At 45.2% G+C, this 15,344-nt stretch overlaps 1 protein-coding gene across 1 annotated transcript in view; it reads right to left on the reverse strand.

Moving 5' to 3' along the window:
* FAF1 (Fas associated factor 1) overlaps positions 1 to 15,344 on the reverse strand; it is a 188,509-nt gene that overhangs the window by 137,286 nt on the left and 35,879 nt on the right. The window contains exons 6-7 of the mRNA XM_077277215.1: positions 12,563 to 12,654; positions 3,870 to 3,975 (exon numbers count right to left, since the gene is read on the reverse strand). Coding sequence (XP_077133330.1) covers positions 3,870 to 3,975; positions 12,563 to 12,654 — 198 coding nt within the window. The remainder of the gene's footprint in view (positions 1 to 3,869; positions 3,976 to 12,562; positions 12,655 to 15,344) is intronic.

A 15,344-nucleotide genomic window follows, 5' to 3' on the forward strand; every position in this document is an offset into this window, starting at 1 on the left:
TCAAGACAACATAACATTTACATAAAAAAGACAATCTGCAAATCACTTTATCACATTATCAAATGAGACCGAGATGTCTGAGAGTACAGGGAATAGAGAGGAGCGGATTGCTCCGCACAACCCCGGTTCAGATCAGTGCTCTCTGGCTGTGGAGAGGAGCTGAGCCAATTTCTTTACCCTTCAGGATCCCGGGCTCGGCTTTCGATTAGTCAGGCTGCCAAGAGGTCACCTATGCGCCACACCGATGACATCACGCCAGACCGGCGAATCAAACGCATCGCAACCTGGAAGCTCAGGAAACTCGCGCAGCTCCAGCCGGTGGCCATAGAGCAATGCCCTGGACAGTTAATGCGCATTGTGATCATCTCTAAATGGGACCATTTCAATCGCCCGTGTCTGCAATAACATAAGATGGTAGTAAGAACCATTCTTTGGACTATAAAACACTAATGTTAAATCAGTTTTCGTATGCACACACCACGTTTTCTATTTCTTTATGTTGGGATAAAGATGAACTGTTTTTAATCCATGGGGTACTACAAGTATCACGTTAGTACATTTTCAGCCATATCTACCCAGCAGCAGCAAAGTGAAGCTGTCACCAGATCCATTCCCATATTTGCTTGCAGGGGCGGACATATCATCGATGCCACGTGTGCAGCCACGCGGGCGGTCTAAGAGGTCAGTGGGCCCATACTACCTCCAAAGAAGGTGGGAGTGTGCACTAGGAGTTACTGGACTGCAGAGACCCATATATCGTTCAGGGCCCTCTGCGGTCTGTGTCCGCCAGTGTTTGGGAGGAAAGGACGGGGCATTTGGAATTTTTATGATTGATCCTTTTGATGTCAGGGAAGACGAGCCGATCTGAGCACTCGTGTATGGGGGGGCATCAGGAAAGATAGCCGTCTGCAGAAATAAAGTGCCGCTGACAGCTCTCTCGTGAGGGCTGCTCATTTTTGCCAAGTGAGCCGCGTGCGAATATATATTAATTACTGAATCAGAGCCAATGATCTGCTCTGAGCAACGACGCTCTCCGACTTCGCAGTCTTCTCCCACTAGCAAGGCGCTCAGGTCCTTACCATGTTTGCTGGCGAACACCCGTCCATCGTAAAAAGAATTTGGCACGCCAAATAGTAATGCTGAAAACGTTTTAATTGTAGAAATCCAAAATAATACATAAATGACGTTTCGGACTTATAACGCAGACCTTCATCAGGCATGGGGACTGCATGTAAACGGCGAGTCAGGACAGCAGTCCATGTGACTGGCATCATCAGAAGACGTCTCTATATTTAAAGGACTGTCTGCAAAGAATGACTGTTAAAACCCAGCAGAAACGCTCCGTGCAGCCTTCGCCAAACATTTAAGTGCTCCTTCTCACCTACTTGCATTCCCCCTGTCTCCACCCTGTCTTCTTTGATTGACAGCCCCAGCTTTATAGAGGCAGAGAAGATCAAAGATATATGGAAAACAGGTAGGTGGGAAGGTGCTTTCAACTGCTCGGCCACAACAAGGGTGCGTCGAGCGCTTGTGCTTGGTTTGAACAGTCATTTTGTGCTGACAGTGCATTTAAAGAGCAACTAAACTATGAGAAAAATGTAAGTAATTTTTATATCCTTAAAGGAAACCTGTCACCCCCAAAATCGAAGCTGAGCTAAGCCCACCAGCATCAGGGGCTTATCTACAGCATTCTGGAATGCTGTAGATAAGCCCCCGATGTATCCTGAAAGATGAGAAAAAGAGGTTAGATTATACTCACCCAGGGGCGGTCCGGGGCCTCCCATCTTCATACGATGACGTCCTCTTCTTGTATTCACGCTGCGGCTCCGACGCAGGCGTACTTTGTCTGTCCTGTTGCGGGCAAAGCAAAGTACTGCAGTGCGCAGGCGCTGGGCCTCTCTGACCTTTCCTGGCGCCTGTGCACTGCAGTACTTTGCTCTGCCCTCAACAGGGCAGACAAAGTACGCCTGTGCCGGAGCTGAGGCGTGAAGACAAGAGGACGTCATCGTAAGAAGATAGGAGGCCCCGGACCGCGACGCCCATCGGATTGGACCGCCCGCCCAGGTGAGTATAATCTAACCTCTTTTTCTCATCTTTCAGGTTACATCGGGGGCTTATCTACAGCATTACAGAATGCTGTAGATAAGCCCCTGATGCTGGTGGGCTTAGGCTACGTTCACATTTGCGTTGTGCGCCGCAGCGTCGGCGCCGCAGCGCACAACGCAAACAAAAACGCGGCAAAACGCACGCTAAAACGCTGCGTTTTGCGCCGCATGCGTCATTTTTGGCCGCAAGTTGGACGCAAAAAAAATGCAACTTGATGCGTTTCTTGCGTCCAACGCTTGCGGCCATGCGGCGCTAAACGCAGCACAACGCATGTCCATGCGCCCCCATGTTAAATATAGGGGCGCATGACGCATGCGGCGCCGCTGCGGCGCTGACCGCAAATGTGAACGTAGCCTTAGCTCACCTTCGATTTTGGGGGTGACAGGTTCCCTTTAAATTCCCTGCAGAAGGATGGGGTGGAGAAGGAGGACTCCAAAAGACCACTTTGAAGTAGGCAGCTCTGGAGGCAGAAGAGCACAGCTGCTGTCTGAGAACACGTACAGAACGGATTTAATTGCAAGCCTCCGGCTGTGTGCTTCTTCCAGAGCGGAGCATTTCTGAGTGGTCTCTTGAGTGATCAGAGGGGGCATCAGGAGTCAGGACCCTAACATACCTCAACCCGCCTTTATCCCTCATTACGGATCTGCAGAGAATTTTAAAAATTTTTAAAAATCTAAAAAATATTTCCAAATTTTAAATTACTCTTTAATGAAAGTTAATGATAGCTTAGTCTGGTCATATGCCTCTGCAACAGCTTCCATGTTGAATACCGAAAGTACGAGCAGATGGGGGAGAAGACCGCGCTAAATAAGGAGTGGACTTCCCAAATAAGGAGTGGAACTTCCCAGAGGAAAATTAACCTGTAACAACTATAGTTTAGTAAGGGGCTTAAAGGGAATCTGTCAGCAGCTTTTTGCTTTGGAATCTGAGCACAGTATGATCTATTGGCAGAGACCCTGATTACAGCAATGTGTTACTTACTGGGCTGCTTGATGTAGTTTTGATAGAAACCCAGTTTTCTCTGTTGTAGATGTAGCAGTGCTCTGAATGCTGAGGTGTGTATAACCCCTCCCACACCCGATTGGCAGTTTCCTATGACCACTGTATGCAAGCTGCCAATCAGTGGTGGAGGCGGGGTCACACAGATTAGATGGACTGTCTGGCATGTGACACCTTGTCCTGCAGTGATAATCTCCTGCAAAAAAAACACTTACTGTACGGAAACTACAGCAAGCTGCTGAGCAAGTGACACATCCCTGGAATCAAGAGTCTTTGGCTTTACATTATTATTCTCTCTAACTAAATCTGCTGACAAATTCCCTTTAAATTGCAGTAAAAAAAACCCATAATTTTGTTGATAAAGTTATTCCACACACACTTTTACTAGTACAAAGCTCAAAAGAAGTACGGTGTAGTAATGGATCCAGCCAACATATGAGAGCCAATCTCAATTATGGGGATTACAGTTGAAGGAGTAGGGGTGTCAAGTTTGTTTTGATAAATCAGTATTAAAATTGGAAACTTTTTTGATATCTTAAGAGATCTCCTTCAATATAAAATTATCCTAGATGACAATAGCAAGCTAGAAAACGCTTGGGTTTTACAGAAGTATGGTTTATCATCTGTGACATGTTGATATTTCCACATTTGAGCCTAAGGTACAGAAACACATAGAATCCATTCAGAAGCACGTGTGTTATTTTGCAAGATCAAGCTCATTTTAGCAGAAAAGTGATCACTGTTATTGCTCGCGTCTCTCTCACCTCCTGTATGGTGCAGTTCCCGGAGAATTGCAGGTTGTATTCCCTCTTGACCTCGCGGTGAGTGATGATCAGCATATAGTTCTGATTTAATGACTCCTGTTGAGAGCTGAGGGAATAGAAATAGAGACGGGGAGTCAGAGAAGACAAGTAGTGGCACGCTCGACAGGAGCGCTCGTCCCAGGACTGCCACTCAGACAAGCCTGGGCGAACCTTACCCCCAGCCACGGAGCTGCTACTGTACTGACCAAACATAGGCGACGTGTCCTGTGAGCCTGTTACTTCACAGACACAGAGCTAACACTCACATCGTTATTACATCTAATTAGCTAAACACGTCCAAGCAGCGTCTCCGCTGGGTCCGGGACCACACAAAGCCACATCACAATGTCAGCACCCAAAGGACAAGGTGGAGCTTCTAGTAGCGCTCATCTACGGTAATATATATACGATATAATCCATTGTCTAGCAACCATCTCTCACACTACATCAAGCCTTCAGTCTCTCCATACAATGTTCCAATAAGGAGATCCAAAAAAAAAAACATGGATTTTTGGACCCAAGACTTGGTCTATTTCTTCAGCGATGGACGCCATAATTGGACTGTAGAAAAGACAAGTTCTACCCGGCACAACGTCCAATTGTCTATCACTTAGATCTAGAATCCTGGTGAACCAAAAATGGTTTATTCTTCTCAGATCAATAATCCAATAAAAAAAAAATGTATCTAAGAGTTTGAGTTTTTTTTAATCAATTTTACCAAATGTTGGGTCATTAATAGAGGTGAGCGAATCAATTTGCAGGACCCTGGTTAGTATTCTACAGTCACTGGCAGGGCTGTGGAGTCAGAGTTGGAGTAGTGGAGTCGGAGCCTATTTTGGTGGAGTCGGTGTCATGGAAAATAAGGAGTCGGAGGTTTGGCTTACCGACTCCACAGCCCTGGTCACTGGACCCCCGGCTCTGCAAACCGTCTCCTCCCTGAGAGCATCTGTGCCGGCCTGGCGCGACATCATTGCGGCATGACGCTAAGAGGAGGAGCGATGGATGTCGACACGTAGGAGGCGATTTGCTGGGATCCCCGTCCAGAGGCCATAGACTACGGGGTCCTGGAGATGTATTTGCTCATCTCTAGTGAGTAAGGCCTTTTTCACACTTCCGTTTTTTACAATCAGTCACAATCCATCAAAATGTTGAAAAGACGGATCCTGTGCAGATTGTAAAAAAAGGATGCACTGGGTCCGTTTTTTTGACGGATCAGTCGAGGCTATGTGCACACGTTGTGTATGCATCTTTGACGCGCTTTTCCGCTGCGAAAACGCATACACAACACAACTCATGTTAAAAAAAAAAAAAAAATGTGATATTCTTACCTTCCGGCGTCCCCCGCAGCCTTCCCGATGCTCGCGATGCTGCCAGCTGCGCCCGTTCCCAGTAATGACTTGCGAGACAATGACCTGTGATGACGTAGCGGTCTCGCGTGATGCTACGTCATCGGGTCATTTCGCAAGGCATCACTGGGAACGGGAGCTGCCGGAAGCATCGCGAGTATCGGGAAGGCTGCAGGGGACGCCGGAAGGCAAGAATATCACGATTTTTTTATTGTTTTTAACATTATATCTTTTTACTATTGATGAGAGAGAGGGTCTATGAGAAAAAAAAAAAGATCCAGCAGAAACATTTGCTGGATCCGTTTTTTTTTTGTTTTTTTTTCACAAAACGACGCATTGTGACGGAAAAAGAAAGACAGAAGTGTGAAAGAGGCCTAAGGGACCAGACTGTCAGCACTGAGGATGGTCCCCCTGTAGCAGACCCACGACATTCTTGTATCACATGGACAATCATTTATTTTAATGGCCGCCATGCAATACTACATTTGATTGTAGACAATTACTGCAGCTACTCTATATTGAAGGGAAAACAAAAAACTTGAAAATGTTGCAGTTCCCCCACTGGTCAGAGCCTCATAAGACACTGGTCAGAGATGTCTCCTTACAAGCAGAATTAGAAGAAGATGAAACAAAGGTAAGGCAGGATCCACTTGTAACAAAAGGCCATGGTCACATCTCACACTCACTCCCTCCCTGCACACTTACCTCTGCACAGGTAACAGAGCATGCCCACAACACTGCCACATTGAAGTCAATGTGTCATCTCCAGTCTACAGGTTCCATTTGACTTTTGTATATTCACAAAAACAAACAGCAGTTCAGGCAAAATTGTCACCCCATTAATAAAAGGGGAAAAATACAATTTAAAAAATCAACAATAAAAAGGAAAAAAAATGATTTTGGTTTTAAAGATGATTTGTCATTTGCCATAAATATGTTTGCTTTTACCTGGCATAAATTCCAGTGTTTTCCTAAATCTGGGATTGTCTTTCCTTTGTTCCTGCGCCTCTGTTCCTGAGATATCGCCTCCTCTTTACTGTATGCGAATCTAGTCTGTTTTGACAACTGGGAGTTTTCTTCAAAAAGTCACCCAAAGACAATAATTGAGGACCACACCCACTTCGTTAAAGGTGTTGTCCGGCCTTAGGCTACAAGTCTACAGTCACTAAGTGACTTCGCGCTGTCGGGATTCTCCGATGCCGGGAGTGGCCGGTCACGTGAATGCAAGTATGCGATTTGCATAGGTCCAGCCACACTTCGACTAGACGTGTCCAGCCTCGCTCAATACTCTTACATTGAGAGATGCCGCGACCAACTAGTTGGCGTGTGACTGCATTTAAGCAAGTCACATACTTGCTGACACGCGCCCGATGCCGGAGAATCCTCACAGTATGCGTGATGTGAGGGGTCACAAGTCTGCAGTCACGTAGGGTACAAGTCTACAGTAACGCTAAGGCTGGACAACCCCTTTAAAAAGACTAGATTTACAAACAGAAAAAGGAGGGCCATATCTCAGGAAAGGAGAGGAGCTGGTTCAAAAGGAGAACAGCGGCATTTACACCAGGGGAAAAAATTACATTTATGGCAAATAAAAAGTTTAGTATTAATAGGCATCTATTTGGGCTTTAAGGACAAATCCAAAAGGTTTTATTTATTTGCTTTTTTGTTTTTTTTAAATAACCATGTCGAGCCCCCTAACTTCTTAATCTTTCCCCCTGGATAGCTGTACACAGGTTTTTATTTTAGTTTTTTTTTTTTTTTCATTTTTTGCATTTTTTTTTTTTAAACAACACCATTCTGCGTTACATAAAATGTTTAAAAAAAAAATGGTATTAATTCATTTAGGAGAAAACAGAAAAGGCAGGAGGCACTTTTTACAGAAAATTGTGCTTAGCATCATGGTGAAAAAAAATAAAAAATTCTGCAAAATGCCAAAACCGTCAGCAGGGTACAGATCACCACCAATGACAGCCTGCATTCTTCCTAGCAGCATTCTTGCTTCTCTCTTACTCCCCCGAGGAGCAGGAGCTGTGATAATAGGATTATAGTTAGAAAATGCCAGTTATGCAATTCCCTATAATGCAAGCATGGGTTCACCTCTAATTAATGGTTATCATGAATATATTTAGTAAGCGTGTTATCATTTGTGAGCTTTTATCTGCAGGAAATACTTAAACTTCACGTTTAATTTCCCTTTAACCTTTTTAAAGGATTTTTGGCTTAAAAAGAAAAGAATTGGTTTCTGCATAAACAGTGGAATCTCTGGCTGCATGTCTCATCTGCAACGAGCCGCACGATTGCTCACTTTTTATTTTCTTATAGAAGTGCCGTGGGATTTAAAATTAAACACTGCCAAACCCGTCAATTAAATCCAGCGATTTTAAGCTTGCAGATTTATACCGGCTCATGTCAGCTACAGATCACATTTACAGTAATTACAGCTTATTTACATTAACACAAAATAAGAAATCAGTATGTAGATGTAATGTTTGTTGTAGCTAATGCTGCCGGAGATTTCACATTTGCTGCAAACAGAAGCCACTTAAAAACCTGGAAAGTATGCAAATCTCCCCAGTCTGTGCAGCCCGGAGGCACGCCAGCCCCGACTTATGGATGGAAAGCAAATATGGGGCACTAATCCCAATGATGGAATGGGACGAGGACTACTACTCAAATTATACTGCAGCAATTTAATGGAAAGCTGCTGGCAGAGGCAAGGAGGACTGCACCGGTGCGAACGACGGGCGGCAGGCATCTGTGCGGGGGGAGGAGGACAATGCCAGGCGGCAGGCACCAGCGCAATGACGGGCGATGACGGGCGGCAGGCCCCGGCACTGGGGAGGAAGACAATGAAGGACAGCAGGCACCGCGCAGGGGAAGACAACAACGGGCAGCAGGCACTGCGCAGGGGAAGACAACAACGGGCAGCAGGCACTGCGCAGGGGAAAACGACAACGGGCAGCAGGCACCAGCGCCGAGGAGGAGAATGACGACGGGTGGCAGGCACCAGCGCGGGGGAGAATGACGATGGGCAGCAGGCACCAGCGCGGCGGAGAATGACGATGGGCAGCAGGCACCAGCGCGGCGGAGAATGACGATGGGCAGCAGGCACCAGCGCGGCGGAGAATGACGATGGGCAGCAGGCACCAGCGCGGCGGAGAATGACGATGGGCAGCAGGCACCAGCGCGGCGGAGAATGACGATGGGCAGCAGGCACCAGCGCGGCGGAGAATGACGATGGGCAGCATTCACCAGTGCAGGGGAGGAGGAGGACGACGACAACAGGCAGCAGGCACCTGCGCAGGGGAGAAGAATGACGACGGGCAGCAGGCCCCGGCGTCGGGGAAAAGGATGATGAGGGCAGCAGGCACCGTGTGGGGGAAGAGGAGGTCGACGACGACTCCAGGCAGCAGGCACCAGCGTGGGGAAGGAGGACGACAACAGGCAGCAGGAATGGGGGAGGACGACGTCGGGCAGCAGGGGAAGACGACGACGATGGACAGGCGGCACCGGGCAGCAGGCGCCAGCGGGGGGGGGAAGGAGGACAACGACAATCTGCAGGCCCTGGCACAGGGGAGGACAACAACGAGCAGCAGGCACCTGTGCGGGGGAGGAGGACAACGTGTAGCAGGCATTTGTACGAGTAAGCAGGACAACTACAAGTGGCAGGTCCCAGGGCAGGGAGGTAGAACGATGAAGGGCAGCAAGCACCGGCGTGGAGGAGGAGGACGATGACGACGACGACAATGAAGACGGGCGGTAGGCACCGGAGTGGGGGGGGGACGAGGACTGGCGGCAAGCACCAGTGCGGGGGGAAGGAGGATGACAACGACGGGTGGCAGGCACCGGTGTGGGGGAGGAGGACAACAATGGAGGGCAGGCACTGTTGATTGGGAGGAGGACAGCAGGCACCGGCATGGGGAAAGATGACAATGACAGGTAGTGACGCTGGGGAGGATGACGACAACAGACAACGGTGCGGTGGGAGGAGGATGAGTATGGTGGGGCCTGTTCTTCTTTCCTTTGATTGTTGCTGCCTGTTAATAATTGGTCAGAGTCATACAGGGAGAAGAAGTACACACCCCTAGTGAAAGTTGTCTGATATCATCCACTTGGAATGAAGACAAATAAAGTGAATTCATTAGCTGCCAAACTTTGATGGCTAACATTTCCATAACAGAGAAGCAAAATTTATACAAAAAAAAAAAAAAAAAAAGTTTTATTCCGCTCTGCAGCCACAATTACATCATGCATCCAGTTCAACATGAAGAATTTGGAGAAAGGTTCCCTTTAAAAGGAACCCGTCACTTGATTCATGCTGCCATAATCACAGGCAAATATTAGGCAGGTGGTTTTAATACTATGTTTGACAAGTGTATGTGAAGCATAAATACAGATTATACATAGCAATGTGCCCGAGGATGAAGCCGTGCTTCATCCAGTGCTTGTACCTTTAATAAAGTGCTCCCCCTGGTGGTGTCTGAAGAGATTATTCTCGCACTAGATTGTGTTCTGATATAGTCATTCAGATTGGCAGATTTTGAGAGTATCTAATGCTTTTCTTGATAGGTTTTTTACATGTTGTGGGAATCTTCCCAGTGATCAATGGTAATCTGTATGGAAACCCTGCCACTAATTTTCAATTTGTCTACAGCCACAACAGAGGAAATAAAGCATTAAAATGCACAATAAAATACAGTATACAAAATACAGTAAGCAGCCAGGCTGTTATTCATGCTGCCAATGATTAGGGCAGAAAGAATCGATTGACGGGTTCACTTTAAAGAGGTCTTGACACCAAATTTCTGGACACATGATGAAATAGTGGCTGCAGGGCGGAATAAAGCCTTTTTTTCACCTAGCAGGTTTTAGCAAGAAATTTTCACCGGGGGCGTGCACTTCTTCACCCTCTATGACGTTGCCCAATCATAAGCAGGCAGCAACACTGCAGAAAAAGAACACGCCCTCATCACAGCTCAGGTTTCTCAGTGAGTGAGATGTAAAGATACATCAGTGTGGGGAGATGTGCAGCACAGCTGAGTTTAGCTGTGTCACATTACAAACCCTTCTATCAGCTCTCATCCTCTCATAGCCCTGTCAGCTCTGCTGCACTGCTCCTGTTGCTGCCTGTTTATGATTGGTCAGAATAGTACAGGGAGAAAGAGTGCACATCCCAAACTATTAGTATATGCATGTAGCTATTTCAAAACACAAGTCCAGCAATATCCAGCTAAGGTAGATCCGAAGCCTGTGAGTCAAGGAAACGGAAGAACTAGGTCCGATTTTGTATAAAATAGAAATCATATGAAATCTCACCACGTCAATGACAAATATACATGATAATCCAAGGAGGAGCAATAAGCCATGTCGGCTTCAGCAAAAGGCTCTATGTTTGCACATAGCCGACATATCTGATTTTTTTAGACATTCCAGTGTATTATTTTAATAACCATGTAATCCCACATTTCCCCTTATGCAGACCATTCTATTTCAGACCCTGTGACATCCACAACCTTTGCAATTTCACAACGATAAAGTGCGATAAAAATGTAAGTGAAGCAAACAATGTAACAAGAAGAAAGCCAATTACAGAGAGTAAGAACAATGCCTGAGAGGAGATGACGGAAAACATTACAAAGGATGATGACAGATTATTAAATTCTGCATAAAACGCATGGCTGACAAGTGCTGCTGCAGACCGACGCGTAGACATCTGCCGCTTGTGTTATGTGCGGTGTGATCACACGGTCATCCAAAGTCAGGCTCATAGTTCTTACAGAAGTATAAACTGTAACACGTTTATATACAGAGATAATTAACCTTCTGCAACCTCAATAAAGCCTAAATAAAGCCAACCTGTCACATCCTGAACATTTCAGCTAATGCAAAGGTATAGAACCAAAATGTATCAGGCCCGATAAATAAAATGTCGCACTGATGAGCTGTCGGCTCTTCTGAGATATGTCATTCACTTAACGGGTTTGTAAGCTATACCCTAGACCATTAAATACTTACTGATTGCTGAAGTTCTAGGGATCGTGATCTGTAAAGCATCATCTAAATGGAGTTGCAGTCAAAAATGTGCACCGCCACGCTCCGCTATCTCCAGGAATCAATGAATGGAGTGGAGGTGCGCATGCGCGACCACCAAGAATGTGACACACCGCACTCGGATATCTCCAGAAATCAATGAATACAGTGGAGGTGTGCATGCTCGACCGCCAAGCACGTACACCACCACGCTCCGCTATCCAAAGCAATCAATGAATGGAGTGGAGGTGTGCATGCTCGACCACCAAGCATGTGCACAATCGAGCTCCGATATCTCCAGAAATCAATGAATACAGTGGAGGTGTGCACGCTTGACCACCAAACATGTGCATCACCGCACGCTGCTATCTCCAGAAATCAATGAGTGCAGTGGAGGTGTGCATGCTCGATGACCAAGCATGTGCACCACCGCGCTCCGATATCTCCAGAAATCAATGAATGCAGTGGAGGGGTGCACGCTCGACCACCACTCCATTCAAACGAGACCTGCCCACAAAATTGGTGCGAGTCTCATAGGTCTAATCCCCTGCAATCAGCAAGTTATCATTATCTCCTATGTTGCATAGATGGTGGATAACGTACAAAGTCGGTGTAAACCCTATGAAGCAGCTGTGACTTTTTGCCTTTTTGTCAGTCTGTCACTTTTCATTGTGCTTAAAAAAAAATAGACAACTGGGTGGAACAAGTTGGAGGGTGTGTCCCACACACAGTCTGACATCGTTCAATCAGCACCTGGGGGGGTACACACACCTCTAAGACACCCGGTTGCCAACTTGCCAAAATTCTGGCGGCGGTCAGGAGCTGACTAGCTTATAAATAAGACATTGAGAGAAGCAAAATAAGTTACTAGTCAGCACGAGACCGCCAGTATTTAAAAAAAAAAAAAAAAAGTTGCATACTTATGATCATGTGACCTCCCACTGGAGCAGGCAACATAGCGGAATACGGACAGTGTGCGCAGTGCATACCGTCAGGATTCAGACACATGCCGACACGGTCACATAGACCGACAGCACAAAAGGTGTCGCCTGGAAATAAATTTTACCTGTCAGAGCTCATACTATTTTGGCTCCACTTTTGATCATTTCTATTGGATATGACACACACGGGGAGGTTTTTTTTTATTATTATTATGGCCCTTAGACACAAATTTGCTGTGCAATTATCAAAATTCATTGAGAGAAGACGATTTCTGCCATATCCAAAAACAGAGGGGGAATCTTTTTCATAAGGATGCATGCAGAACGGAAGCGTTACCTGGACTGGCCGGACATCGATGGAAGCGGTAAGTCTGGGGTCAGGACGTAAAGGTTATTGTGTTTTGGCAAGTGAAGAGTCCTCAGGACGGTCTGTGAATAAAATAATTGAATAAAAACAATTAACACTTAGAATGAGCAACTTTCCAGTTGGGTTTCATTAATCATTTTGCACCATTTGCCTTCTGTAGCCTCTGTGCTGCAATGTCTATTGCGCTGTAGAAGGAGTAAACTGAGGATCTGTCAGTGAGCTCATTATGTCGGGGGGTTTGTAACTCATCTGCATTAGTGAAACATCAAATGAGCGCAGAATCGGTCCGTTTGCTTGTGTATGTAAAACGGGTGGTATACGGACAGCACGAGGACCAATATGTGTCAATGTTGAGATTCACAAGAACATTTTTACACACGGATTAAAAATAAATAAAATTGCCGCATGCACTACTTGGATCCATATGTCAGATCATTAAAATGGGAGAGTCTGATCCAAAATATGGATCAAAGTAGTCAAAGGGTGCGCAAAAAAATGGATCACATACTTGGTTACCATCCCTGTGTCATGCGATTTTCATGGATAAATTACAATTATTAACACTGGAAACAGGGTTTGGCTTTTTATTTTTTTATTATTTTTTTTTTTTTTTTAAATGGTGTACAACCGAGATGCTGTAAAACAAAAACAAACAAAAAAACACAAAGATGGATGACAAAAAGGATGAAAAAATCTTTATTTTTTTTCTGGATTAAAAATAGTCAACTTTGCATATTCTTATCTGCATACGGCCGTTTATTGAGCTTCTCTTTGCCAATTTATGACCAAATATTACAGTGGCAAGGAGCTCAGCAAAAAAAGATGAAAAAAAAGACCAGTGGCAATGAGCTCACTGACCGATTCTTAGTTAACCCATTTAGCAGCCAGAAAAGTGTGAAATGGACACAAGTTGGGTCCACTTTCATTGTCAGAGTGAGTGAACAGGAGGTGACAGTGATGGTTGTTGGATTTCTGTGCACTCGGCACAACGCACGTGTATGGAAGTCTCAGAGAGACCCCGGTACGGGATCGGGGCCCCTGCTCATGTATTTTGTATTCAGGGGCCTTTCCCTGATGAGTGTTTGCCTTTCTTTTGGTAACTTAAGACCTGTTCAGGGCAGAGAAGAGAAGCCTTCAGGAACAGCATGTGTCCCGGCAGAGAACAGCGCTTTTATTCACCAGCCGGCTGCTATTTAAAGCCCGAACCTTCCAAAAATAGTGCGACCGTCCGCTCAAATGATAGGCCTGCACACTGCGCCTCTGTTCCTCCGCACGCACTAAAACGCCACCAACTCAAGGGAAGATGATGTTAGGAGGCTATTAACCAATTCACAAAAGTGATAGAAGAGAGGGGGATATAGATAAGAGCTAACGCCAAACAGAGCCCTCTCTGAAAGCAAGCATCTTCACTGATGACATTTAAACAGGACCTGTCACTTCCCATAAATATCTTTTCTTTTTTTTTTTACCTGGTGTAAACGCCGCTGTTCTCCTGAATCCGGCGATGTTTTTATCTTGTTCCTGCTCCTCTCTGTTCCCCTTTTCCCTGTATATAAATCTAGTCTTTTCAGCCAAGAGGGCGTGATCCTCAACTCTTATCTTGAAGGCCACGCCCATTTGGCTTGGGGAAAAAAACTGATTTACATACAGGGAAGAGGGGACTATATCTGATGAACATTAAAACACAAAAACAAAAGAAAAACAAGGTCGGATTCAGGAAAACAGCGGCATTAACACCATGTAAAGAAATTACTCATTTATGGCAAGTGACGGGTTCACTTTAAATGGGGTGTTCTAAACTTTAAGAGTTATCTCCTATACAAAAGCTAGCAGGATGACTTTCCGATCGCTGGGAGTCCAACCGCCAAAGTCCACACTGACTTCGAGAACCAGGGCTCTGAAGATCCACTCTGCCAAATGGATCCACCCCGCACTCCCATTAAGAATGAATGGAATGACTTCTGCTTAATTTAGCTAGGGTTCCACAGTGGTCGGACCCCCAGCGATTGGAGAGTTATTCACCTATCCTAAGGATTGGGGATTACTTTTAAACTTGAGAATATCCCTTTAAACCACACATTTTATTTTACATTTATTTTTACTTTTTTTTTTGTATACTTTTTTTTTTTTTTTTACTTTAACTTGTTTTTCTTTATTATGGTTTGTCCTTCAAAAAAAGATCAGAAAATATTAAATTCTAATTTTAATAACTTTCAATTTTACTGCAATCCCAAAAATTGGTGCTTGCTTAGGAATTAGAATTTCTTGCCGTAAATTTGCAGACAGTGGTCCGTAAAGAAACCCGGTCACCAGATCAAAAAGGGCCACTTTTTGCTGTTAGTTTTATTCCTGCTGCTTCGCTGAATATCCCTTTTATTTCTTCTAGATTCACCATATAGGTCCACAGATATGGGCCTTTTTACTTAGTGCTAATTTTTTATCATATTTACAAAAGGGGGGCGTGGCTCTTAGGATCCTCAGGGGCGTGTTAATAGGCTGCCCTGCATAATTACTCTGAGCCACATCCCTATATGTCTGGAACCATATAGCCAATTTAAAAAAATAAAATAAATAAAATAAAATAAAATAAATAAATAAAACTAAATATTCAGGGCAACAGAGGGAATAAAATAAAAGCAAAAACTGCATTTCTGGCCTTGTGACATTTTCTTTAAGGACAAGACTATATTACACCTTGTGCAGGATCTTACATTCCTTATTTCCTATGCACAAACCTTTGCTGCAAGTTGGT

Source organism: Ranitomeya variabilis, chromosome 8 (assembly GCF_051348905.1).
Source record: "Ranitomeya variabilis isolate aRanVar5 chromosome 8, aRanVar5.hap1, whole genome shotgun sequence".
Taxonomy (NCBI): Eukaryota; Metazoa; Chordata; class Amphibia; order Anura; family Dendrobatidae; genus Ranitomeya; species Ranitomeya variabilis.